The sequence below is a fragment of the Podarcis gaigeae genome (assembly GCF_964106915.1).
Source record: "Podarcis gaigeae genome assembly, chromosome: 1".
Lineage (NCBI taxonomy): Eukaryota > Metazoa > Chordata > Lepidosauria > Squamata > Lacertidae > Podarcis > Podarcis gaigeae.
In genome coordinates, this window is record NC_139678.1 from 48,765,446 (window position 1) to 48,790,805 (window position 25,360).

The following is a 25,360-nucleotide window of genomic DNA, read 5'->3' on the forward strand; positions in this document are numbered from 1 at the left end:
AAGCTCAGTAGAGCTAACTCCAAAAAGGGCAAAGAAATGTAGCACTGACGTTCATGGCTGCTTTTTATACTTCGACAACTTTGCTAAAAGGTTACTCTCATCACGTAGGCAACTGTTAATTTAAAAGCCTGGCTATATTTAAATAACCACCCGCAACAGTCTACTAGTGTCTTCCTCGCTCGTCTCGGCAAGCGAGCTGCCGTGCCCATCTCATGTGAACTTCTCCGCCTAAATACCCCCGGCAGGAGGCTCTCCTGCGTCCTCCTCCGAGTCTCGTCTCATCCAGCGGAGTTTTTCTTTTTCGCCCCCACCCTCCCCATACTTTCCCTGGGCATGCAAAGGCAGCGCAGGCAGGGAACCGGCAACTCGTGCCTCGCATAGGACCCACCTGGAAGAGAGGTCCAACCACCAGTAGAATATACACTCGCCTCGCCTCAGGAGCTTATCCTACTGTCATCAGCGCTACCTGCACTCCCAGACAGAATCAAGTCCGGTTGCCGCGGCCATGTTGAAAAGCTAATCAGGTGATCGAAGCGACAGGCGGAACAACCGGCTTATTGGGCAAGGGGGACGCCATCTTTCTCTAGGGCAACGAAGCCCAACAGTTGCCATCTCTGAAGCGGACAAAAATATCACGTGTCTGGAAAGACAGGCGCTCGTGGTCCGCATAACGTACAATTTATTTACTGATTTTTAAAAAATTGTATTCATCCGAAGATCCCGTTCTCCCTTATCCTCTCTAGTTCGGTTGGCTGGGATTTACCCAGATTTACCATACAGTCCTCTTTTATTCCACTAGCTGGCCGGATCCCTAGCTTTCGTTATAGAAAATAAAATAAGCTAGTGTCTCATCAGGCAAAACGTGTAGGCCTTCCGAGTCATTCTTCTTTTTTTAAAAAAAAGCTATTGTAGCCTACTGTCATATTTTAATGTTGCTAGCCAATGAAGCAAGTAATAACTGACTGACATTTAGGAAAGCAAAGCACACAGACTAAAATGTTAGACTGACACACCTACTGTCTGGAACTTCTTGATTCATTTTGAAGTCTGGAGGCGACTTCAACGGAGAAATGGTTGTGGCCCTATAGAAAACAATTCTGAGAATTAGGGTTATTGCGTAGCTGTGACTGGACCTGTGCACCCAAAAACAAAAGGTAGTAAGTCTCTCCAAGTCATCTTTTACATCAAGAAAATGGGTCACCCCAACCTTTGCAAACATATTAAACAGTTAACATGCCAATAATTAATGCTAATAAAATTAATAAGAGAATGTGGGGTATTTTATATGGCAAAGTGGTCTAATATTGTTATACTCATATTGCTAAGAGGGTGGAAGAGAGTACAGTAGTTTACTACAACCCTGCAGTGCAGTTCAGAGAATCCAGGACGTATATTTCAGAAATACCTTTGTGAGACCTACATTACATGTGAATGCATCTAGTCCCTTTGGAGGGAGGTAACTCTTTACAGTGTTTATTATTAGAGCTTCTAATAGCAAATAACTCTTTAGGTCAATGAAAACTGCAATCTCTCTTACCTGTGGGAGTAAGTCCTGCAAAACTAAGTGTTACTTGCTTCTGACTATATAGGATTGTGATGTGTAGGGTGAAAAAACTTGTTAAATTTTCATTTCTTTGGGTGCCGTTTACTTCACCATTCAGGTCTGATCGTGAACTAATTTATTTCAGACATTGTCAGTTTTAGTGCTGTTCAACACAGTGAATTTCATGTACTTCCAGGCATTATTTATTTATATGCCATTGTATGTGACAAGGGTACAAGTATATCTTCTATTATATGTGTATAAAAACTGTTGTTGTTTTTGCATCTCTGAAGCCAGTCTTTGAAACTTACTGGTTGATCAATGGCAAAATGAACAACTTCCCCTATTCCCAAAGCATTATGTCAAATATTCTTCCCTCTTATTCTGTCTGGCATCCATCTGAAGATGTTGACTGTTGTGTGACTCAGCTATCTGCATGGGTGGTGTCTAACTGGTGTTTGCTAGAGATAATGTTCCCCACTACATCCTCTATTCTGGCTCTTTTGTTTGTTTTGCTTATAGGCAGGAAAAGAACAAAACTTTTTCCATAGACTTCTAAGAAGGCCTGAGTGTAACAGTCCAAAAAAACATGACAGAAAATGACAGGTGCACAACTGTAAGTATTGAAAAACCTGCTTTCTATTTTCCTGCAAGCCTATTTGTTTGTGTAAGTATGTAAAGAGGAAGAGGTGAATGAGTTTTTATTTAACTTATTCATTTTAATGTTACATCTCTTTGAATCCTGAAAAAAAATGTCAGATATGGATTTGCCTGCCAGTGCTAATCCCGTAAATGTCTTTGCAGCATCCACATTGTTCAGAGTGCTGTTAAATGCTTCTGATGCACTGAAATCAGAAGAAGAAAAAGAGGGCTCATAGAGTGGGAGGCCAGACAAACTGAACCAGTCTGTTCCCCTCTGCGAGTACAGCAGCATACATTTTCCCCAATTTGTTGTTGTTGTTGTTTAGTCGTGTCCGACTCTTCGTGGCCCCATGGACCAGAGCACGCCAGGCACTCCTGTCTTCCACTGCCTCCCGCAGTTACCATATTTTAAATAAGCCAAGCGATTCTCTACCCATTTTAAGTGACTATGTCAGTGAAAGGTGTCAGTCAAGGCTGCAGTTCCTGCCAACCATGAAATTATTAGTTGTGAGATAACATTATTGTTTTAGATGTTTGAAACTGTTTTAAGTCCATTTTTATTTTCCGTTTTTAAAAAATCATTTGCCACCTTGGCAAGAAGGGCAGGATATAAATTTAAGAATAATAAATTGCCACGGAATGCAGTGAGACTTAAAGGTAAAGGTAAAGGGACCCCTGACCATTAGGTCCAGTCGTGACCGACTCTGGGGTTGCGGTGCTCATCTCACTTTATTGGCCGAGGGAGCCGGCATACAACTTCTGGGTCATGTGGCCAGCGTGACTAAGCCGCTTCTGGCACAACCAGAGCAGTGCACGGAAACGCTGTTTACCTTCCCACCGGAGTGGTGCCTATTTATCTACTTGCACCTTGACGTGCTTTTGAACTGCTAGGTTGGCAGGAGCAGGGACCTAGCAACGGGAGCTCACCCTGTCGTGGGGATTCGAACCACCAACCTTCTGATTGGCAAGTCCTAGGCTCTGTGGTTTAACCCACAGCACCACACCACCCGAGTCCTGCAGTGAGACTTACTTCTGAGTAAATCCATTGAGAACCAGGCTGCACAAGAAAAGCTACTGCAAAGTACTTCTACGGATGGCATTTTAAGATTAAGATTCTGTAGAAATAACTGGTTAAATTGAAAATGGAAAATGTTTTGCAACTGTGAGGCTTTAGCATAACCAATGACAGTCATGAAAACTTTTTAAAAATGCATATCAAGTAACCACACCCATCCTTGTGGATGGCAGCTCCAGGAATCAATCTAGATTGAAAGCAGCATGCTAAAGACAAGCATGAACAATTCCGGACTGAGAAAACACTATATATTTGTGCTACAAATGGCTTGGTGTTTGTGCAGGCATTGTGGTGCAGTACAGAATCAATTTGCAAGGAGCTTTTATTTTGGAATGAAGCACTTTTCAGGAGCAAATAGTAGATCTAGATTGTTTGTGTACTATGTAGAGAAAAACAAGCACTCAGTCTCCTTTGATTCTAGAATAAAATGTCATGTGCACAGCTTAAGAGTCATCCAGTACAGCACATTTTTGTACTGGCAGTTCATTATTGCTCTGGGAGGTCTTTGGACACACATTTCACACATTCCAGATTACATTCCATTCTGTGATCAGTGCTTTTTCATTGTCTAGCAAGTATTCATGCGATAGGTCCCCTCACTCCATCTCTCCAAAGGACTGGAGGGAAAGAGTTCAAAGTTATGCCTGAATACGAGATTAGTGGTTTTGTCCTTGGAGTATTCAAGAAGGTTTCAATGAAGGATTGCTATGCCTCTAGTGAGCAAGGGATGTGGCACCTTTGACCCTCCAGATGTTGTTGGACTCAAGAGTTCCCATCAGCTGCAGCCAGCATAGCCAATGGTCATTTTAATACATCAACATCTGGAGGGCCACAGGTGCATTATCCCTGCTGAGTAGCCATCTCTCTTAAACAGGATTTGGCAGTGGGTGTAGGGTGGGAGGAGATTGTAATGTTTCAAAAACCAACAAAGTATTTACAATAGTTCTGAAATAAGAGGCATATTGTTATGTGCTACCCCAATCTCTAAGTGGTGAGGAATTCCAGGAGTTCCAGTGCTTACCTAGGGTTTGGCTTCCTTGAAATGAAAGTCAGTGGAGACGACACTTTCTTTAGGATCAGGGGCAGCATTTCCCATTTCATCGCTTGTGTCCTCCCCTGCAGTTTTATCCTCACAAAAGCCCTCTGAGGTAGCTAAGGAAGAGAGAGATGGGTCACCTAGTGAGCTTCATAGCTTAGGATTTGACTCCGGGGCTATGTATACACCATACATTTGAAGCACTTTACCTCTCACAGAACCACAATTTCCAGCACCCTTAATAAACTACAGTTCCTAGATTCTTTGGGGGGAAGTCATGTGCTTTAAATATATGTTGTGTGTACACAGCCACAGGTCTCTGTTTCCAGTCTGACATTGTAAGCATTGTATTACACTGACTGTTCACTATAATAATAATAATTTATTATTTGTACCCCGCCCATCTGGCTGGGTCTCCCCAGCCACTCTGGGCGGCTTCCAACAAAGATGAAAGATACATTAAAATGTCACATATTAAAAACTTCCCTGAACAGGGCTGCCTTCAGATGTCTTCTGAATGTCAGGTAGATGTTTATCGCTTTGACATCTGATGGGAGGGCGTTCCACAGGGCGGGCGCCACTACCGAGAAGGCCCTCTGCCTGGTTCCCTGTAACTTGGCCTCTCGCAGTGAGGGAACCGCCAGAAGGCCCTTGGAGCTGGACCTCAGTGTCCGGGCAGAATGATGGGGGAGGAGACGCTCCTTCAGATATACTGGACTGAGGCCGTTTAGGGCTTTAAAGGTCAGCACCAACACTTTGAATTGTGCTTGGAAACGTACTGGGAGCCAATGTAGGTCTTTCAAGACCGGTGTTATATGGTCTCGGCGGCCGCTCCCAGTCACCAGTCTAGTTGCCGCATTCTGGATTAGTTGTAGTTTCCGGGTCACCTTCAAAGGTAGCCCCACGTAGAGCGCATTGCAGTAGTCCAAGCGGGAGATAACCAGAGCATGTACCACTCTGGCGAGACAGTCTGCAGGCAGATAGGGTCTCAGCCTACGTACCAGATGGAGCTGGTAAACAGCTGCCCTGGATACAGATTTGACCTGTGCCTCCATGGACAGCTGTGAGTCCAAAATGACTCCCAGGCTGCGCACCTGGTCCTTCAGGGGCACAGTTACCCCATTCAGGACCAGGGAATCCTCCACACCTGCCCGCCTCCTGTCCCCCCAAAACAGTACTTCTGTCTTGTCAGGATTCAACCTCAATCTGTATCCATCCTCCAACCGCTTCCAGACACTCACACAGGACCTTCACTGCCTTCACTGGTTCTGATTTAAAAGAGAGGTAGAGCTGGGTATCATCTGCATACTGATGAACACCCAGCCCAAACCTCCTGATGATCTCTCCCAGTGGCTGCATGTAAATGTTGAAAAGCATGGGGGAGAGGACAGAACCCTGAGGCACCCCACAAGTGAGAGCCCAGGGGTCTGAACACTCATCCCCCCCCCCACCACTTTCTGAACACGGCCCAGGAGGAAGGAGCGGAACCACTGTATGACAGTGCCCCCAGCTCCCAGCCCCACTACACATTTATTAAGTCTAGAGCAGGGGTCAGCAACCTTTTTCAGCTGTGGGCGGTCCACTATTCCTCAGACCATGTGGTGGGCCAGACTATATTTTGAAAGAAAATATGAATGAATTCCTATGCCCCACAAATAACCCAGAGATCCATTTTAAATAAAAGGATACATTCTACTCATGTAAAAACACCAGGCAGGCCCCACAGATAACCCAGAGATGCATTTTAAATAAAAGGATACATTCTACTCATGTAAAAACACGCTGATTCGCGGACCGTCTGCAGGCCGGATTGAGAAGGCGATTGGGCTGCATCTGGCCCCCGGGCCTTAGTTTGCCTACCCCTGATCTAGAGTAACCCAAGTGTGAAATGAGGGTATTCAACCTTTTTGGACTTGAGGGTATACATTTGGAACTGTTGGAGGTACCATAAATATCCATTTAATGGAAGAAAAACAGATGATGCTCACCCACCCCCAATAACATGCAAAACACCTAGTCCTCCCCGCAAACTCCCCCAAATAAAACCGAGACCAAAAAAAAGCAGGCAATCTTTCTAAAAGTCAGCTCCCCAACCAACCAAAAGCCCAAAAAACTACTTTAAAAAATTGAGAGGGTTCAGGGCCTTGACAAGTCCCAAGGGGGCTGTCTGAAAATGATGTAGTGCCCACATTTTGGGCCCCAGGTGTAAAGAAATGCGTTCATGAGGCAGTGCAATCCTCAGCAAGACCTACAGTCCAAGGTAGCACTCTTGTGCACAGCTATCTGGGTGTAACCCTCAGTGAACGCCAGTTAAAAGGTTTGAGCTTCACATCCATTTTCCTTTCTCCTGCAGGGTGGCTCTTTGGACGAAAGGCTGTAGCTCAGTTGTAGGTAGAGCACTTGCTCTGCATGCATGAGGTCCCAGGGTCAAACCCCAGCATCTCCAGGGGTTTGGAATGTCCGCTGTCTGAATTCCTGGAGAGCCACTGCCAGTCACATTATTCCAGTACCGAGCAAGATGGACCAATAGTCTGACTTGGTATAAGACAGATTTCTATCTTGTTGTTTTTAATGCAGAGCTTAAAAGACAGGTACACCTAGGAAGAAAACTCCAGTGTACGTATACTATTAGTAATAGATAAATATGCAGCTTTGTATTTTATTGTACAGATGTCATTTTCAAACACATATTCAGAATTATTGTTTCCCCCATTAGGTGGAGAAATACGTCGGTGAGATTAAAGGAGGACTAAGGCCAACCATGAAAATCACTATCATGGGGGTAATATGCCCTGCCCCCAAGAGGCAAGTGTGTCAGCCGGCATTCTAGCAGCTGCTTCATGGATGTATCTGGCGAAAATTGCTCATAGGTGCAGATCTATTGAGGAATAGCATTAGCTGGGCAAAAAGGGAGAGATAGTATTGTCAATATGGAGAACATCAGAAGAGCACTGAACATAATTCACTATTTCTGAGCACTGTAGCTCAGCACAGCATAACTGACCATTCTTAGCTCACACATCCAGACATTAAAGGTAAAGGTACCCCTGCCCATACGGGCCAGTCTTGACAGACTCTAGGGTTGTGTGCTCATCTCACTCTATAAGCCAGGAGCCAGCGCTTCTGGGTCACGCTGGTCACGTGGCCAGCGTGACGAAGCTGCTCTGGCGAGCCAGAGCCGCACACGGAAACGCCGTTTACCTTCCCGCTAGTAAGCGGTCCCTATTTATCTACTTGCACCTGAGGGAGCTTTCGAACTGCTAGGTTGGCAGGCGCTGGGACTGAGCAACGGGAGCGCACCCCACTGCGGGGATTCGAACCGCCGACCATGCAATCGGCAAGTCCTAGGCGCTGAGGTTTTACCCACAGCGCCACCCACTATCCCATCCAGACATTAGTCCCTTCCAATTCTAATATTCCATGATTCCATAATTAAGTCTCCTGTGAACCCAAAGTAATCACTCAAAAAGGTGGCAGCCACCTGGAACTCTGCATGCTTCTTCCAATTCGCTTTCACTGGGGATGGGTAATCCTGCTGACCCATCTCTGCTTCAGTTGTGGCTGGAGCACTGAATCATCCTGATTCATCACAGAATTGTCTCTACTCTCACCAAGGCTCCCTATTGCACCTCTGCATGAGCCAGTGCTGTGTGCTTCCATCCTTCCCATTGGGAGGGCAGGGGAAAGGGGTCGTAATTTTGCTATATTTGTTTGTTTGACTGGGTCATCCAACACTTCTGATGCAAAGTTGGAGGAGAAATAGCTGTTCCCAGAGGCATTCCCAGAATAATGCCCTATGCACAGGGCCAGCCCTACCAGTAGGCAGAAAGCGGGAACCCAACTGTTCCTTCTGTACCCCCCAGCTGTTTCCTGTTGCTGTTTTGTTCGGCCTTATCCCTTTAATCTGGCCTGCTGCTTTATGTGCAGTGCAAGAAGCTACCTTATCACCCCGGTGCTGAAGGAAAATTAATCTGCATGTCTGGTCAGCTGTTTAAAATTTGCTTGAGTAGCCATGCACAATGCATCATCGCCTCATATATCTGTGCTGTTTCTTACAGAGCACTATGATGATGTCACACTAAAAAGTCAGGCTCTGTGTCATATCTGATGTATGTTTCTGTACAGTTCTCATAATGCTTTTTCAGGGTCTAGGCCAGTGCAGTTTAGCTACTTTTCTCCAATTGCAGTTGGAGGTAAGCATTTAATGCAGGGTTGGAGAACCTGTGGCCCTATAGAGACATTGCTGGGCTCCCACCAACCCCAGTCTGCATGGCCCATTGTGAAGGATGGTGGGAGCTGCAGTTCAACAGCATTTGGAGCATAGCTGTCAACGTTTCCCTTTTTAAAAGAGAAATTCCCTTATTCCGAAAAGGATTCCTCACAAGAAAAGGGAAAAGTTGACAGCTATGATTTGGAGGGCCACAGGTTTCACATCCTTAGACTAGGCCATACTTACCCTGGAAACAAATATGACATTATAATGCCACAGCATGTGATAAATGAGCTCACTATCATGTTAGATTGCTGAATCGTTACTTATCACATGTTCATTCCTTCAAGTTTTTCAGTGACTTTGCTCTGTGACCCCATGGATTCCAGTCTGGACATTGGGCTGTTGCTTGCGGTCAGCTTTCTTGAGAAATCCATTGTCCGGAATTCACGGATTGCTGGGAAATGGGGTAAAGAGGAAAAGACCATTCCCTACTTCCCATTTACAGCAGCGGAGTCATTTAAGGTAATTTTACTTGCTAGTATGGGAGACAGATATATAGATAGAGATATAAACTGCCTAAGACCCTCTGGCCCAGTATTGTCTCCTTTGACAGCAGCTCTCCAAGGCCTCAGGCAGATTTTCTTTTTCAACTCTTCAGATTATCTAACTATAGGTGCTTGGAACTAAAATTGTGGTCATGTTTGTAATAAACATGTCCTCTGTTTGCTCCATCTGTATTTACAGGATCAAAAGGAAGACCATTTATTTATTTATGAAGCTATTTCTAGGCTGTCATAATAAAATATGGTTGTCATTTAAGTAGATCTTCCAGTGTAATATTTCCAATTCATTTTCAAAAGCGTCTACGTATAATCAAGACCCATTGAAATCAATAAGCTTGCAACTCAATATTTTATGGGCGCTCAACTTTATTGGGATTGCTGTCAGGTTATGCCCCTGTCACCCATGGATCTCCTTTGTTTTTTTCAGATGGAGCTCTTGTGTGAGCATCAGCAGATTCGGGTCTTGCTTGATGGACGTCAGCTCTGCAGTTTCACTCACCGCGTGCAGCCTATGCAAAGGGTGACAGCTTTACAAATCTCCGGAGACATCAAGCTCACCAAAGTGGCTTGAAGAATATATAATCCCCTATCTCCCCTTGGTTGGTGAAGAAATGTTCTCCTTATGCCGTTGGATGTTGTTCCTTACTTTTGCTCTTATGTGTGCTTCTTGAGATTTTAAATGAAGGCTGAGCTCTATAAATAGCCCTATTATACCTTGATAAGTTGCAGCAATATATTTCAATGTGCATTCTTTTCAAGCTGCAGCACTTTTGTCTATGGCTGTTTACACATCACCGGCTTAAAACTCAGATTCTTTTTCTCAATTCAGATTGAAGCTGGTTTGAGGGGAAACACATCAAAACACAGTATTTCATAAGAAGTGACAGGATAGATATGAAGCGTAGCTATCATCATGTGTACACTATTTCTTATACCAGCAATGGGAGGATGTAGAGTTAATGAGACTGTGTACACAGCCTATGATAAGCTACCATATGGTAAAAGGCAGCACATATGTAGTTGTACTTTTTCCTAGCTACGAGATAGGTAGCCGTGTTGGTCTGCCATAGTCAAAACAAAAAAAATTCCTTCCAGTAGCACCTTAAAGACCAACTAAGTTAGTTCTTGGTATGAGCTTTCGTGTGCATGCACACTTCTTCAGAACACTTTTTCCTAGCTGTAAATCATTGGATCTGAAGCATTTTTGGTGTGGACAGTCATGGAGTGACAACGTGAAGAAAGCAATGTGGTGAGAAATAGGAGCATTCTCATAAAGCAGTCCCTGTTCCACATCGTGTGCATACCCCAACATAAGGGTGGATCAGACTAGGAAGACAGGACTTTACATGCACCTTTTGTCTAACAGTTGCATTTTAAAAAGCCAATATACAGAATTTATATTAGTTAGCCTTGAGGTGCAGCTCTCACCAAGCTTTCCTTTGTGAAGGGGATGGTGAATGTTGACTATAGCTCTCATCATCCCTGACCATTGGTTATGCTGACTGGGGCTGAAAGAAACTGGAGTCTCACAACATCTGGAGGGCAACAGATTCCCCATCCTTGCTCTATGACTTCAGAGAAAACACATAGAATTCTCTGTGGGTTCATTTGGGATCACACAAATGTTTTGGTATGAAAGGTTGGATGCACAGAAAATAGTAATTTTCAGAACTGAGTGGGAGGGTTTCATATTATAGTGTTTAAAAATATATGCTTAGGCTTGAACCGGCAGCCAAATGCAGCAACTGCACATCATCTTTCCCTCTGATTGTGACTGTTGAGTTTTATTATATAAAGTTGTTTTCCACAAACAACCAAATCCATAGTCCAAATTGAGGCTTGTCAGCAAGTCTCTTGTGCTTTTGAAATTATTAACATTTAAAGGCATACTATAAGTGGCTCATCACTATATTTTTTTAAAAAAACTTTTTTTGCAATTTTACAGCTGCAGCATAAATAAACAAATCAGAAATACAAACAAATCATAGAAAAGATCATACAAAAAAATATGGAAGATCATTAAAACATACCCCAAATATCACTTTTAAATATGGTAATTACCTTCTGCAAAACCTCAGTGTCAGAGCTTCTTAAGTGTTTCATGGGACATTTTTACTTAAAAAAGAAAAGAAAATACTATATTTGGCATGCAGTTCAAACTGCAGCAGTTACCCATCTTGAGACATCTAGCCTCATTATCCTCTACAGAAATTAATTTCCCACAGGTAAAACACAACATAAAAAATATTGGACCTGCCATTTCCCCCTTTCCTCTGCCTTCTGGCAGAAGGCACTTCTGCTTGTAAGATGTGAACTGTTCTCAGGAACTCAAACTGGCCAGTGGGCTCTATACATGAACTTTCATATGGCCACACACAAATAGGCCGGCTTAAAAATGTATAAAAAAGAGAGAACTGAATGCTATAAAAAAAAGAGAACTGAAGCTTAAAACCATCTCAAAGCTGGCAAAGAAATTATATTGATGTAAATCAGTAACACTATGGAAGGAATTCAGTGTTGCACTATGCTGAACCTTCCGTTTGTACAAGTATTTCATCTTGACAGGCAGAAGAGTTTCCCCTGCTCTTCTCCCCCTGCATGCTATTTTGGGTGTTCTCTAGACCAGTGTTTCCCAACCTTGTGCCTCCAGATGTTTTTGGCCTACAACTCCCATCATCCCTAGCTAGCAAGACCAGTGGTCAGGGATGATGGGAGTTGTAGGCCAAAAACATCTGGAGGCACAAGGTTGGGAAACACTGCTCTAGACACACACCTCCTAGGCAACTTCAGGGGGAATGGGAGGAGGAAAGGGGAGAAAGACCCATTGCACAAGCGGGAATCCTTATGCAGGGCTTCTGCTGATGGGGCTTGTTAGGCGAATCCCATCCTATATCCTTCTGGGCTGTGAAGGTGAATGGAAACAGATGGCAGAGGTCCGATTCAGTTTCCAAGCTTGATGTCCCCATTCTAGGTTTGTCCAACTCTGTGTCATGTGATTTAGCTTTACTCAGATGAATGTACCTGGTTGAATATTCAGAATTCCCAGAATTATTCTAGGAAAATGATGCATAAGTATCGTGGACCACATACAGGAAATGACTTTTTAAAAAATCTGAATGTACAAGTCTTCATATAAGGAAAGTGTGGTAAAGGCCCAAGTAGATTTGTTGGATGCAGGCTTTATGTTTGGCTGAAACAACTCACTCATGCACCTCAAAAACCAACCATTATATTACCCCAAAGCGATGATCCAAGTCAATGGTTTTGCCCACATAAGAAATTTGCAAAAGTCTATGTTAGCTGTTTGATGGCTTCAATCCAGCTTGCCCTCTCTGCCTTGGAACTGGCCTGTATAAAGTAGTGAATGTCATTCTTTGTTATGATTTTGAAGAGGTTGCCCTGCACATTCCCTTTCACTCCTGCAACAAAAAGGAAAAGGGAGGGGAATGTTAGCAAGGCGCAGAGACAACACAATTGCTGCAGTAACAGCAAAATCTCACAAGGGAGAGAGTTTGAGAACTCAACACAGTTTTGCTTTTGTTGATAAGAGAGTGTACCACTGCATTGATACGAATACAGGCTTGGATCTGGATCCAGCTAACCCGGTGTGCTAGCAGAAGCTAGTGCAAGGGCTTCTGCTAACACAGTGTGTTTCTTCCCCCTCTTGTCTGCCTGAACACCCACACACCTTGTCCAAATCCACTTTGGAGGGTTGGGAGAATCCCTAGAACAGAAGGGGAAAGGGCGTACCATTTCATCTGAAAAGCAGAAATGCTTGCACTGATCAGAAGAGTGATGTGATGTTGAATTCTTCCCTTTATCTTTACATGACCTCCCACCCACCCAAGTCCCATGAAAGGCCAAAAAAGCAATACTTAATCTGGCAATATGGCTGCTTGAGCCAGCTATTTATAATCAAGAGAGCTACATCCAGTCCTATTGTCACAGTTGCCCTTTTTCAAGGTGCCCTAATTGGTGCTCAGACTGGAGAAGGGGCAAACAGGGCCTGGCCCCCTGGCCTTTATGACAATTTCCTAAACTACTGTTTTTGGAAACCTACAGGGGAGGTGTGATTTGACTAAAATAGTAGGGTGTGGAATTCATGGATTTCATTATGCCCACCACCATTGCCACTTAATCTCCCATAACTGGGAGCCCAGGTCCTAATATCTGATCAGGCTTCAGCTTTCCCAGCGTAAGCAGCTGATTCACACTAAAGTTCATTCATAAACAAGAAAGGAACATGTGAAGAGCTCCACAACCAAAGGAACTGTTATGTTCATACTTGCCTGTTGGGACTCCATTATCTTCCAATGCTGAGACAAGGCAACCACGGAGAGAGAATCCCCCAACTGGTCGGTTATCTTCCTATGGCGGGTAGAAAGAGTCCAAAGGGAGAAGTAAGGAATATGAATTATATGTTCTATGCAACACATTTTACTTTGGCAAGACATGCAGTAGCTGGCCACACCAGCACAACATGAATCTTGTCCCAGCCTGTTCCTCTTTGGGATAGGCCTCTGGAGGTTCTAGGTGTTAATTATGTAAACAGGTAGTATCTTAATTTTAAAAAATTATACATGTCTTCTTCCAAAGTGTTTTAATAACAGAGTTGAATTCTAAAGACAAGGGGGGGATTATAGGAACCTAGGAAGCTGTCTTATACTGCATCAGACAGTTTGTCCATCTATTATTTATTATTATTAGTTGATTCCATTTATGAATTGCCTTAATAAAAACATTATCTAGGCAACATACACAGCAAGATCAACAAAACCAACACATATTATATAATTCAATGAAATCATAAATAAATTGATAAAATCAACCCAGCAGTGTCATAAATCCAATCTAGATCAACACAGGCTGTGAATTATACCTTTGAAGCAGATTTCCCCCCCTCAAATAATTGTGGGCACCATAGTTTCTTAAGGGTTGCTGGAAATTATAAATCTGTGAGGAGTAAACTGTGGTGCCCAAAATTCTTTGAAGAAAATAATGTGCTCTGAATGAGCTTTAAATATATGGTGTGCGCACAGCCACAGACCAAACTCCAGCAACCAACCTAATTAGCATAAGAACAAAACACAGCACCATGTGCGCCGCCTTGCCCCTACAATTGAGGGAGCCAGGGCATGACATGCACACACACACACACACCCCAGGATGCCACATTTGTTGACCACAAGAGGTTTAGTTTCAGCCTCACATGATTCTAACTTAAGCACAAAAAAATTCAGATCTATTTTACCAAAAAGTTACACACAAGACATGAGATAGTTTATGTATTGGGAGTCCACCATCTCACCTTTGTTGGGTCATAATAGTGTAGGAAAGCAGGGTCAGCCCTCAGGACAAAGCGCCTCACCTTCCAGTTTTTCCTCTTGTGTCCCTAAAAGTTGAAAAGATTAATAGATCCATTTCACCTTCCATTTCTCAGTTTGTCCTTCTGAAGTGGCCTGTAGATCTGCATACACTGAGACATTTCTCGTTATCTGTTTTAGCACATTTTATCTTCACAACAGCCCTGTGAAACAGGTTTAGCCGAGAGGAATAATTGTCATAGCCAAGTAAGTTAGACAAAGAAACATTGTCAGAGGCAGAATTGAAGTCATTGTGCATTTTGCTAAGTCACTACATCAACTTCCTTTCCTAGCTCAAACAAGTAAAGACAGAAGTGTTTGAATAGCAACTGTAGGCTAGATTTGAATGCTTGTCTTTGAGAACCAAATTTGCTTCAGAATCAGAATATAATAATGTACACAGTGGGACCGCTGTTTCATAGAAGATCTGATTTTAGTGCAAATTATTTTGGAATTCTTCTGAGAATGACAATTCAAAAGGATCACTTGGCGCACAAATCCTTGTGGGGGATTCTGACCTCACTATTCACCAAGGCACTTCACAATGGTCTCTTAATTCCATTTTAACTTTCAGTGCACTGAGGTGTGTGGGGGAACAACCTGATTTACAAAACTATTTGAAATCAGTATAGATAGTTCTGCGTCGGGGGGGAGGAATCAAAGGCTTTCCTGGTCAGAAAATCGTTTTTGCCGATTATGATTTGAACAGCATTTCTTATGTCACACAGAAAGCTAAACCATACATTCAGAAATATCACAAGGTCCAGTGCTTTTTGTGTTGTACCACATCAGGTGAAAGATTGTGTTTCTCAATTATTCTCCACCTCAAACATTATTTGCTAAAGGAAAGGTAGCATATCTGCACAGGGGCGCCGACTTATAAAAAATATTGGGGGGGGCCATACCGGGGTCCTGCCCCGGGAAGTTTTCTAAATTTTAGATGAAAATTAGTGAGTTTTAAAGTTTTTTAAAAGTATTTTAGAGTCATATGATCAACATTAGAACCCCGAAAACTCGACTCTCTATAACTCCACACTCCGGGAAACTCGACAAGCCTGAAACACTTTTTGGCTTTGAAAAAAGAAACAAAACAAAAACACGCACGGTATTTTCGTAAAAAGCTAATTTAATTTACAGTAACAATTATGCTTATAGACTATTACAGAGCAGTGAATATATAGCTCTGAAAAGACTGAAATGATATTTAAATAAATCCTAAACTATCATTAAAAGAATAAAACATAAAATATTGCTGTCGCACAGTAATAGCACTTTGATTAATAAGTGAAATAGCTAATTTAAGCTTACTTTGAATAAGGCTGAGGGTTCATTAAATAAATATAATATCTCAAAGTTAATGCTTTAATACAGTTAATAAAGTTAATACAGTATGCCTAATACTGTATGTAAATACTGTAATATTGTATGTAAATAACGGGCTTTAATTGGGTCTTACACCCTAAAAATATTTAAGTATTTGAAAATAACTAATACAGTACTATAGTAATATAGAAATACAGTACTAAACTAGTACTAATATTTCAAAACTGAAAATTTAACATTCTGTATGTATTTCATTCTCTATTTTATAAAGATTTTTAATATCTGACAGTGAGTTTGGAGTAGCCCAATGCAAAAATCCTGAGGATCCATGTGGATCCGTGCTTTGTAACCACGTTTTTGCACCACTGTGACCCTAGGCAACAGTGGGTGCGTGATTTTTTTGGTGCAAGATGTAGCCATGAACATGCTATGTGATCTGATGGTGAATTTGGGGTGACCCAATGCAAAGATCCTGAGGATCCATGTGGATCCGTGCTTTGTCACCACGTTTTAAATGGGGAGGGAAGGAAAAACACAGAAGGGACAAGAAGCACAAGAGGGGTGTGCGGAGAAGCAGCTGGCTAAGAATGCAGGGGAGGAGTTTAACGGGGTGGGGGGGGAGGAAAGGAAGGCAAAAGTCCCCCCCCCAAGCCAGCCCTCTCTCTCTCTCTCCCACCTGCATCCCTAGAGCATGGAGAGGAGGTGGTGGTGGGCTGGAGCCTGCACGCAGTGTGACTAGGAAAGAATTAGAAGGAAGGACTCGATCCTTTCCTTAACCCTCTGCTTGCCAGGAGGGCAGGGGATTCCCTGCTCTTTGTTGAGTTTGAGCAAACTCAGCAACAGAAGCGGGTGGGCAGTAAGACCCTGAGGCAGAATGCAGGAAAGCAGCAGCTTCCGCCTTCCCTCCGCCCGACCGCCCGATCTGATTTTTGCCTATTTTTGCCCCTGCGCTCCGGCGAGTCAGCTCCAGGGACCACACATTCGCTCAATAACACGCACAGACATTTCCCCTTACTTTTTAGGAGAAAAAATCTGTGTGTTATAGAGCGAAATTTACGGTAATAATTTTCTTAAATTATTGGGGGGGCTCCGCCCCCCCAAACGAATTTTTGAGGGGGCTCGGGCCCCCTCAGGCCCCATGGAGTCGGCGCCTATGTATCTGCAAGAAGGATTCCAGTTAGTTTTCTAAAGGCAAATATATTTCCTATTGAAGTATTAGGCAAAGAACACCACATTTTCCCCCTATACATTTGGTCCTATGTGCACTCTTCTGCAACACTGTTCATGTGATTGCAATCTTTGGGTTGTATTCAACAGTACGTCAGCAGACTTCCCCCTCCCCTCTCCTCTTCTCTCCTCTCCTCATATGTCCCCCTCAGATATGCTCCAGATCTTCCCCCAATGCACTGGAGCAGTTTTCGAGGGTGGGCATGAGCAGAAGAGGAGAGAGAAGTCCCATTGGACAAGTGGAAGTTTATTGTACAAGCAGATACAACCCATATTGTTTCATTTTATTACCCAACTTTCTTCTTTAAAATGAGCTTAAGAAGACACTAAATACAGCATTGCCTCCCATTCTCCACTTGCCAACATGATTCAGAAGTCATGGTCACCTGTTTTATTAAAAATCCTTGTTTTAAAATGGTGCCACTCAGTTCAATAATGTTAAGATGAATATTTTCTTTGGAGGTGGTTCTCTTCTTATAGTTTTCTGCCTGCAATAAAAATTAAAGATATTGGGGAAATTGGGGGTGGCGGTAGCAAAACGAGTACAAAATACAGAAGTGTTCCTTTCCTCTTTTAACACGGAACTTCCATTCCTCAAATCACAGAAACTTCCATCTTCAAAGCAGTTTTTTTGCCAGACATGATAAACAGCAGGGATGGTCTCAGCACCCAGTATCCTCAGGCAGTTGCCAGGACCCCAATGCTCTTAAAGGGCCCACCACTACTGATGTCACCCCTAGGCTCACAACCACCCATTGCAGGTCTCGGCAATGCTGCCACCACTCCCAGCAAATAATGCTGCTGGAGAGGCCCAGAGGGCCTTTTGCTGCCCCCTCACTAATAAACAGACACAGAAGTGCATAAATTAAGTTTCATTATGGCAGGTACAATGAGCTGTTCCCATATTGCATCCAGATAAACGCCAAACTGTTCCTGTTGCATGTCCACACCCAACCCAAAGTCCAACTACGTACTGTATTAGTCAGATATAACTTGGAAAGCATTAGAAAGATTTTGCCCAAGTCTTTGGACCTGATTTTCATTTGCCTGATTTTCATTTGCTGCAAATCTTTCTTATTAGTCTCCCCAATTCATATGCACACTGCGCCCCCATTTTTTTTTAGTGTCCTCATATGCAGAAAGGAGATTTCCAGAAATCCCATCACTTACAAATGTGTACAGAGCTGTAGAGTCATCCAAAAACTGCTCTGTCAAATCACCATTCCTCATGGCTTCAACACTGCGGGCTCCCACAGGCTTAATGAAATTTTCATCCACCAGCACAGAGGCCAGGGTGACAGCCTCTAGACGGGAGGCTGCAAAACGATTGGAAATCAGCCAGTCAACCAGCACAGAGCCTGAAAAGAATAAAGGCGGCTGTTAAGGTGAGCAAAAACGGCATGCAGCCAGTCAATTCCCAAGGAAGGTAGAGGTTTTCAGTACTCGTCCTCTAATATAGAAATGAGTCTTAAATTGTAATCTAACCTGACTGAAGAGCAGACATTTGCATGCACATTTTCATAAACTTGGCAGGTAGCACTGTCTGTCTGGATAACCTTATTCTCATTCTGGGCCAGTCCAAGACATTTTGCAGGCAAAGGGGACCCTTTCAACTGTAGAATTCTATGATTCTGTGAAGCGCGCACAAACACAATTCATAAATGATACCTAAAATTAGAGGTGTTTGGGCTCCAGATTATATTTCCCCCTTACATTTTAATCATGCCTTTCCTTTAAGGAGCATAGTACAGTGTAGACGGGTCTCCCTCTTTCATTTCATCTTCATCACAGCCCAGGGAGGTAGATTAGGCTGAGAGGCCATGATTGGCTCAAAGTCACCCAGTGAACTTCACAGCCAAGTAGGGAATTGAACCCAAATCCCCTGGTCCTAAAGCAATTCATTAATTCAGGAGTAGCCAATGTGGTGCCCTCCAATTGCAGTTGGACCAACTGCAATCACCTCTAGACATTTGTTTAGCTGGCTGGGGCTGATGGAAGTTGTAGTTCAACACCATATAAAGGGCACCATGTTAGCTACCCACCCCACACTCCAAATACTAGGTTTGGAAGCCACTCCCACTAATGTTTAAGTACCTCCATCTAATCACCAGCATGTGAGGTCTGGCTGTAGCTACTAGTGGGAGCGAAATCACTGAAGATGTGCTCTTATTGTTCATGTCCCAGGGCTGTGCCCTAATAATGAAAACAAGGTTCTGAAGCTGCACCATGGTGGGCCCTGGGAGAAAACAACATTCCTTTGCATCAGATTATATTGAAGTACTAGGAGGCTAATAACATGAGGTTTGCCTACCTGTAAAACTTTCTTTATATGTGCTGCCTTGTTCTGTGTTGGGTGTGAGCTTAATTCCACTGCTGCTGTCATGCATTTTGTCCACAATGTGACTGGAAAAAACCAGCAAAAAGGTTAATGTTTAGGAAAACAGAGAATCCGGTTTTGTGAGGGGACTCAAATCCCTCTGTCTCAATTCATACAGCCAATAAAGAGCACAGTTTCGATCGAAAGTACCTCAGGCATGAGTGGAAGGCAATTCCAGTTTAACACAGGAGAGTACCATTGATTTCTGTCCCTTCAGTCCTGTATCCTTGATTCAATCAAGTAGTGGCGTAGTGGAAGGGGGCATGGGGCAATTGCCCTGGATGCACAATCGGGGGTGGCAGGCGAACCAAGCTGGGGAATGCGGGGAATGATCTTCACCCTCCACATGTCCCTCCCCCGCCTGTGAGTGCCTGCCCGGTGGCGGTGGCAAGCGCCAGATGAGCACACTCTACACCCGCCTCGGGTGCTGGCAAACAGCACTATGCCCTTGCTTGAATGCATCTCATTCTATGTTGCTGTCAAGTAAGCTCAGTCTTGGGACTATATTCCAGTGGGGTCCCTCTTTAGATGGTAAGGCATATTACTTCACTTGAAAATGCGGTAAACCAGCCTTGCTGCGTTTGGGGGTCCTCCTGGTCATTCTATGAAGTGGGGCTCTGAGCTTCTGCCCCAAAGTCCTGCCCTGATGGCACTACTGTCCAGAGAGTCCCCTGAGCCTCAGGTCTATAAAAACATAAGAGCAGCCCTGCAGAATCAGACCAAAGGTCAACCTAGTCCAGCATTTATTCTCCTGCAGTAGCCAAGCAGATGGCCATGGGGAGCCCACAAACTTCTCCTCCTTAACAACCATGAGTGGTTAGCCCAAACAAACCTTGGCTACAACTTATGGTTTGTCCGAATTGAGACAAACCACAATCTTGGATTCAGACGTAATGTTAAGCTAAACCATGGCTTAGCTTCTGGGAGCACAGCAGCAGAACTGGGGGAGAAGTGAAGCAGCCATGACATTTGCTATGAGCATGTTCACATTTAGCCACAGTCTGGCTTAGTGTTATGTACAAACTGGGCTACACACACCCCACAAATTACAGGAAAGCAGATGGAGGCATTATTTAACACTTACTTCAGGCTGATATTTGAGGGCAGTTTGAAGGAATTTTTCATGCTGTGAAGTTGCTGGACTTGTACTGGGTTGCCAGCATGAATAGCACCAGTTATATCCAATGCCCAGGCATCACGCTCTTCTCGAGAGCAGAAATCGAGGAAATACTCTGTGTTTGTTTTTGTCTTCAGTTTAATGACCAACTACAAATAAACCCACAAGAAACAACAATACATTATTTGCTAGAAATTATCAGTGCATCACTCAGAAATACTTACTGAAATTTGAGAGACCTTGAACAGCTTAACTTTCTGGTCATAAACAGATGTGATCAAACATTTTCACAGGTAAAACTACATGATAAATCTACCTGTGTTTTATTTATCACATCTATCTATATCTATCTATCATCTATCTATCATCTATCTATCTATCATCTATCTATCTATCTATCTATCTATCTATCTATCTATCTATCATCTATCTATCTATCTATCATCTATCTATCTATCTATCTCCTGGAAATTAAGGATAAGTGTGGGTTTCAGGTGTGCTGCTTTGATGTGTGAGTACTATAATATGTTCAATTTTTTAAAATACAGTATGATAAAGTTGTATATCTATCACGTGCTAGCTAAACTAGAGAAAATGTGTAAGATTTGTGATAGGATCTCACAACATTTTTCCAGAGCTTAGAAGTAGCCAGTTTCAACACTGCTCTTCACCCCTAGCTAAAGGGAGAATGTCCTAGCTAATATGACCCACACATTCATGGTACCAGCACTGCCCCCTTCTAATATGTTCCATTTTCTAGAGCCAACACAGCAACAGTAATTTATACCAAATGGAAAGAGAATTGGACATACCGGCCTGTTATACTCCAAACATGGACAAGTCATTGTGCAGCCATCCAAAATAATCCTGCCCTTTGGAGAAGACTCTTTCTTTCCTCCCACAACTTTATAATAGAGAAGTCTGTCCTGGAGAAGAACAAACCATCTTGCTTTCCAGTTGTGGACAACATGTCCCTGCAAACAGAAAGTGTCAATCTTAGGTGCAGCTTATAAACAACATTTATTACCTGCTTTGGTGTTGCATACTCATGAAGTTCTTACTCATTGCACTCAATTGATAATTTATATAGCCTCTAATGTGCTCTCATCTGGTAGGACTTTAAACCGAGTTCTTACCTTCTTTCCACAAATTCAAGGTTGTCCCAAATGTATTTTAGTGATTCCACAAGCGAGCTTTTTGCAACGATAGCACAGTTTCCCAGGCAGTCATTACAGGTATGAGCACAATAATCTGGTGCCAGTACTGAGTACCCTAGTACCCCCGGGGAAAAGAACTAACTACTATTATACAATGGGAAAGATGCTGATTCGCCCCAACTAATCCATGGCAGAAATGAAATAGATTTCTCTCACTCAGACCCAAATTCAGTTTTATAGTCACTAGGCATGAGTGGTTCTCAAAAGGTCCTACCCTACCATGCAGCAAGGTAGGGCAGTAGATTTTTATTTATTTTTTGCAATAGATTTTTTTTTGGGGGGGGGAATCCAATACTTTTTGAAGTGGTGGACCATAGCATGGGGGAGGCATCATCTGATACTCTGCCTCAGGCACTTTTGGTGTTCCTCAACTTTGAATTTTATAACAGAGAGGATTCAAACCATACATAGCACAGGGTGGAGTTCTAGCTTTAAAAAACCAGATTTCAGACAATGCTCTCAAGTTCCATACAGCAGTTCTCATCTGTTTTTAGTTTACCCAGCATATTGCTATCTCAACAACACGACAGAACATTTCACTGTTGGAGGCAGTTTGCCTCTGAATATCAGGTGTTGGGAAGCACAATGGACAGAGATGTCCCACTTGCAGGTTTCCCATAAACATCTGTCTGGCCACTGTGAAAGCAAGATGTTGGACTAGCTGGGCCTTTGGCTTGATCCAGGAGTTCTTTGCTTTTGTTCTTCACTCTACCCCCAAGTAGACAGCTCTGTCAGCCAACTGCAGTACTACCTAGTCTCTGTTCCGTTTTTCCTGTTTTCCCCTAGTGGGGCTAATGGAAACCTCTGGGGGCAACTTAGATCAGGGAAAGAGCATGGTGGGGAGGAGAAAGAATAAATGCACAATCAAATTAGGAACTCTGTGGCGTCTCTGAAGTAGAGAAAAGAAATTCATTCATTAATCTCCTGCATCATGTGCAATTTGGCCCTTAGACATGAGCATAGAGAAAGCACATTGGACTGGATAAATTGTTAGAAATTAGGGCCCTTCTGAAGATCTGATAAAGGCAATGACAGATTAAGAGAGGTGGTATATTTCAGATATTGCAAAAGGATAAATTGAATAACTTGGGCTACCATAAATTGAGTGTGCACAATAAAAGGCAAAAGATCAAGATGAGCAGACAGGTAGAGCAAGAAGAACTAGATTGTTGCTCTGACCTGCTGCACCCTAGGTCAGAAGGGCAGGATATAGGGAGAGCTGCTTGAAAAGCAAGACAAGAATAAAAGATGACAGCAGCGGTGGATCTTGAGGAGATCTGCATGCATGCAAGACAGGACCTGACAGTGAATAAGATGCTGCAGGTCAGAGCAAGAGAGGAATGTTAGCAGAATGTTAGCACAGCACTCTAGAGCGGTATCTAAAACCTTATACATGCTTTGCCTAGCTATGGGAGACATTCATGTTGGAAAACATCTGGCAAGATGTTATTTACTTCTGACATTTATAGCTCTCTTTCCCAAACAAGGGCAAACACATTTTTAAAGAGGGGGTTGCAAGTCTGAAATCACCTAGAGATAAAACTGTGGCTGCACATTACAACTGTGGCTGTGTGTGCTCTCCCATTAATTTACTCTGCCTCCGGGACTCTCACACCACTGATTTGGGAAGTGGTGTACACATGCCATTAGCCACAATCCATATCTATCTTGTCGTTCCTTATGAAACATTGCTTATTGATGCATTTCCTCCCAAACCAGCAAGAGAAGCTGAGAAAAAGAACAAACTACTGTAGTTGTGTTTTAAGCTGGTAATGTACACATCGCCTGTGACTGCAGCTTACCTTTTTAACAAGAAAGCCTTCCTTCAGAATTCCACTCCCTTCCTCCATGCTGATCCAGTAGGAGGTGAATGTGCCTTCCAAGACGTCTGCGGGCAACTGCAAGCCGATCCCTCTGCATGAGGAGTTTTAAAACAGTGACTGTTTTCTTAGCCACCTCCTCCTCTGCTGTGACGTCTACTCCCCTCCCTACCCAGGAGACAATAGGCAAATAGTGAGCTGGCACCAGGAGATCGCCTGTCCTTAAGGGAATACAAAACAGGGAAAGTTTAACAAGATAATTGTACCATAGCAGTACTTCCCCTAGAACTGTGAATGGTTCAAGCTCATTGAATGACTCAGAAGATATTAGTCAGCCATCTGGATTATACAACACAGGAAGGAGACAGACCTTCTGTAGACAGAAGCCAAGGACTGGAGGTTCCCATGTTTTGTTCACTGGGCATTTCCATTTTTAATGTATTGTTTATTGTTATCTCCATGTACTACAGCATACCAGGGACCAACACTGTGGCTACCACAGGACTTGGACTCGGTCCAGTATACTTGAACGAACGTCTCCACCCGAGGGACTTCTGGCAGTTCCTTCACTGTGAGAAGGTTACAGGGAACCAGGCCGAGGAACTTCTCAGTAGTGGCACCCAACCTGTGGAATGCTCTCCCATCAGATGTCAAGGAAATAAACAACTATCTGACTTTTAGAAGACATCTGAAGGCAGCCCTGTTTAGGGAAGTTTTTAATGTTTGACGTTTTATTGTGCTTTTAATATTCTGTCAGGAGCCACCCGGAGTGCCTGGGGAAACCCAGCTGGATATTATTATTATTATTATTATTATTATTATTATTATTATTATTATTATTATTATCATCAATAATAATAATAGCTGCAGGGAAAAGGAGCAATGTAAGTGAACTGAAAGGAAAAATGAAAAACTTGGGGAATCAAAATACAAATATTTCTCTATTCTATGAAAATATTTTCAATACCAATGAATTTACTATGCAATGGCTATGACCCTTACCCAGCACATGTGTGACCAAATCAACATGAATGTTAGGGTTCTTAAGCTACATTAGTCCCATCAAGTACACACAAACACATTCCAGTCTCCTACTAAGTCATAAACTCATTTTTAAAACAACACTAAAACAAAAAGCAGGTTTGTAGTTTGACATAGGGTCAGCGCCCGTGATAAAAATGGCTGAAAATGCAAAAACACATTATTGTGTTTGCATAATCTCTTATACATACATTGGTCATTGTTTGGATTTGTAGATAAGAGTAGAATCTAAAGCCTATAATGTGCATGGGTTTCTATGAAGGGAAGTTCTAGCATACAGAAATCACCTGAGGAGAAAGTACACAAATGTTGTTGTTGTTGGCATCTGTCCGTCTCAAGAGATAATGGAGTGTTTCTTCGGAGGCAAAGTCTGCATTAGCAGCGCCCTGGGGTGCAAGCCTGGGCAGTGTGCATGGAAGTCCAAGAACATATTGGAGCTGTTGGCTCATCCTCCACAATCCAGTAGATCCAATGTACACACATGGGCTCCCAAAACGCACAGAGGGCTTCTGTTTGCACAGGGACTTTTCTCATAACCCCAGGTTTACGGCACTGTTTCTGACATTGACATGAACAATTTTGTTATTATGCACAGGGAGAAAGGAGAGGGAGAAGTTCCACTGCCCTAAATTGTATAGAGCTCCGTATTTTTTGTTGTTTTGAATTTACTGACATGTTCTGTATTTTGTATATTTGTATATTAATTGTTCTCTATTTTAATGTTTGTTTGCTGTAAGCTGCTTTGGGCCCAGCTTGTTATGGGAAAACAGCACATATAAACAATCAGTCACTCAATATGTGCA

General features: G+C 43.0%; 3 protein-coding genes across 11 annotated transcripts in view; 1 reads left to right on the top strand and 2 right to left on the bottom strand.

Moving 5' to 3' along the window:
- ZFYVE26 (zinc finger FYVE-type containing 26) overlaps positions 1-527 on the bottom strand; it is a 44,872-nt gene extending 44,345 nt beyond the window's left edge. For 3 of the 5 annotated variants that reach the window (XM_083746093.1, XM_083746091.1, XM_083746089.1), the window contains exon 1: positions 389-527. The gene's annotated coding sequence lies outside the window, so the exon portion shown is untranslated. The remainder of the gene's footprint in view (positions 1-388) is intronic. The other 2 variants (XM_083746092.1, XM_083746090.1) reach the window with 1 other exon arrangement.
- LOC310848766 (galectin-related protein A-like) lies at positions 388-9,804 on the top strand. 5 transcript variants are annotated; one of them, XM_083748160.1, is made up of 5 exons: positions 388-524; positions 2,066-2,159; positions 7,013-7,101; positions 8,857-9,031; positions 9,500-9,804. In XM_083748160.1, the coding sequence occupies exons 2-5, from the start codon at positions 2,133-2,135 to the stop codon at positions 9,641-9,643; spliced, it is 435 nt and encodes a 144-aa protein (XP_083604286.1). In that variant the 5' UTR covers positions 388-524; positions 2,066-2,132; the 3' UTR covers positions 9,644-9,804. The 5 variants fall into 5 exon arrangements, with proteins under 5 accessions (XP_083604286.1, XP_083604285.1, XP_083604287.1 ...); XM_083748159.1 differs by lacking the exon at positions 388-524 and adding an exon at positions 554-661; XM_083748161.1 differs by lacking the exon at positions 388-524 and adding an exon at positions 652-672.
- A 1,164-nt stretch (positions 9,805-10,968) lies between these two features.
- On the bottom strand, positions 10,969-24,029 carry PLEK2 (pleckstrin 2). The gene is made up of 10 exons (XM_083752276.1): positions 23,499-24,029; positions 21,292-21,453; positions 20,447-20,628; positions 19,297-19,388; positions 18,156-18,343; positions 17,372-17,473; positions 14,381-14,464; positions 13,362-13,440; positions 11,830-12,491; positions 10,969-11,689 (listed from the first exon to the last, which is right to left on the bottom strand). Exons 1-9 carry the CDS (start codon positions 23,544-23,546, stop codon positions 12,364-12,366), a joined length of 1,065 nt encoding a protein of 354 aa, XP_083608402.1. The 5' UTR covers positions 23,547-24,029; the 3' UTR covers positions 10,969-11,689; positions 11,830-12,363.
- Between the last annotated feature and the right edge of the window lie 1,331 nt (positions 24,030-25,360).

Bases quoted from the DNA above. Each gene is read 5' to 3' on its own strand.
- LOC310848766 (XM_083748160.1), top strand. From the start codon at position 2,133: ATGACAGAAAATGACAGGTGCACAACT. The intron at 7,102-8,856 runs GCAAGTGTGTCA...CATTCCTTCAAG, and splicing joins ATATGCCCTGCCCCCAAGAG to TTTTTCAGTGACTTTGCTCT. The intron at 9,032-9,499 runs GTAATTTTACTT...TGTTTTTTTCAG, and splicing joins CAGCAGCGGAGTCATTTAAG to ATGGAGCTCTTGTGTGAGCA.
- PLEK2 (XM_083752276.1), bottom strand. From the start codon at position 23,546: ATGGAGGAAGGGAGTGGAATTCTGAAGGAAGGCTTTCTTGTTAAAAAG. The intron at 17,474-18,155 runs GTAAGTGATGGG...TTTTTATTGCAG, and splicing joins CTACAGCTCTGTACACATTT to GCAGAAAACTATAAGAAGAG. The intron at 13,441-14,380 runs GTGAGATGGTGG...TACCCGCCATAG, and splicing joins ACTATTATGACCCAACAAAG to GAAGATAACCGACCAGTTGG.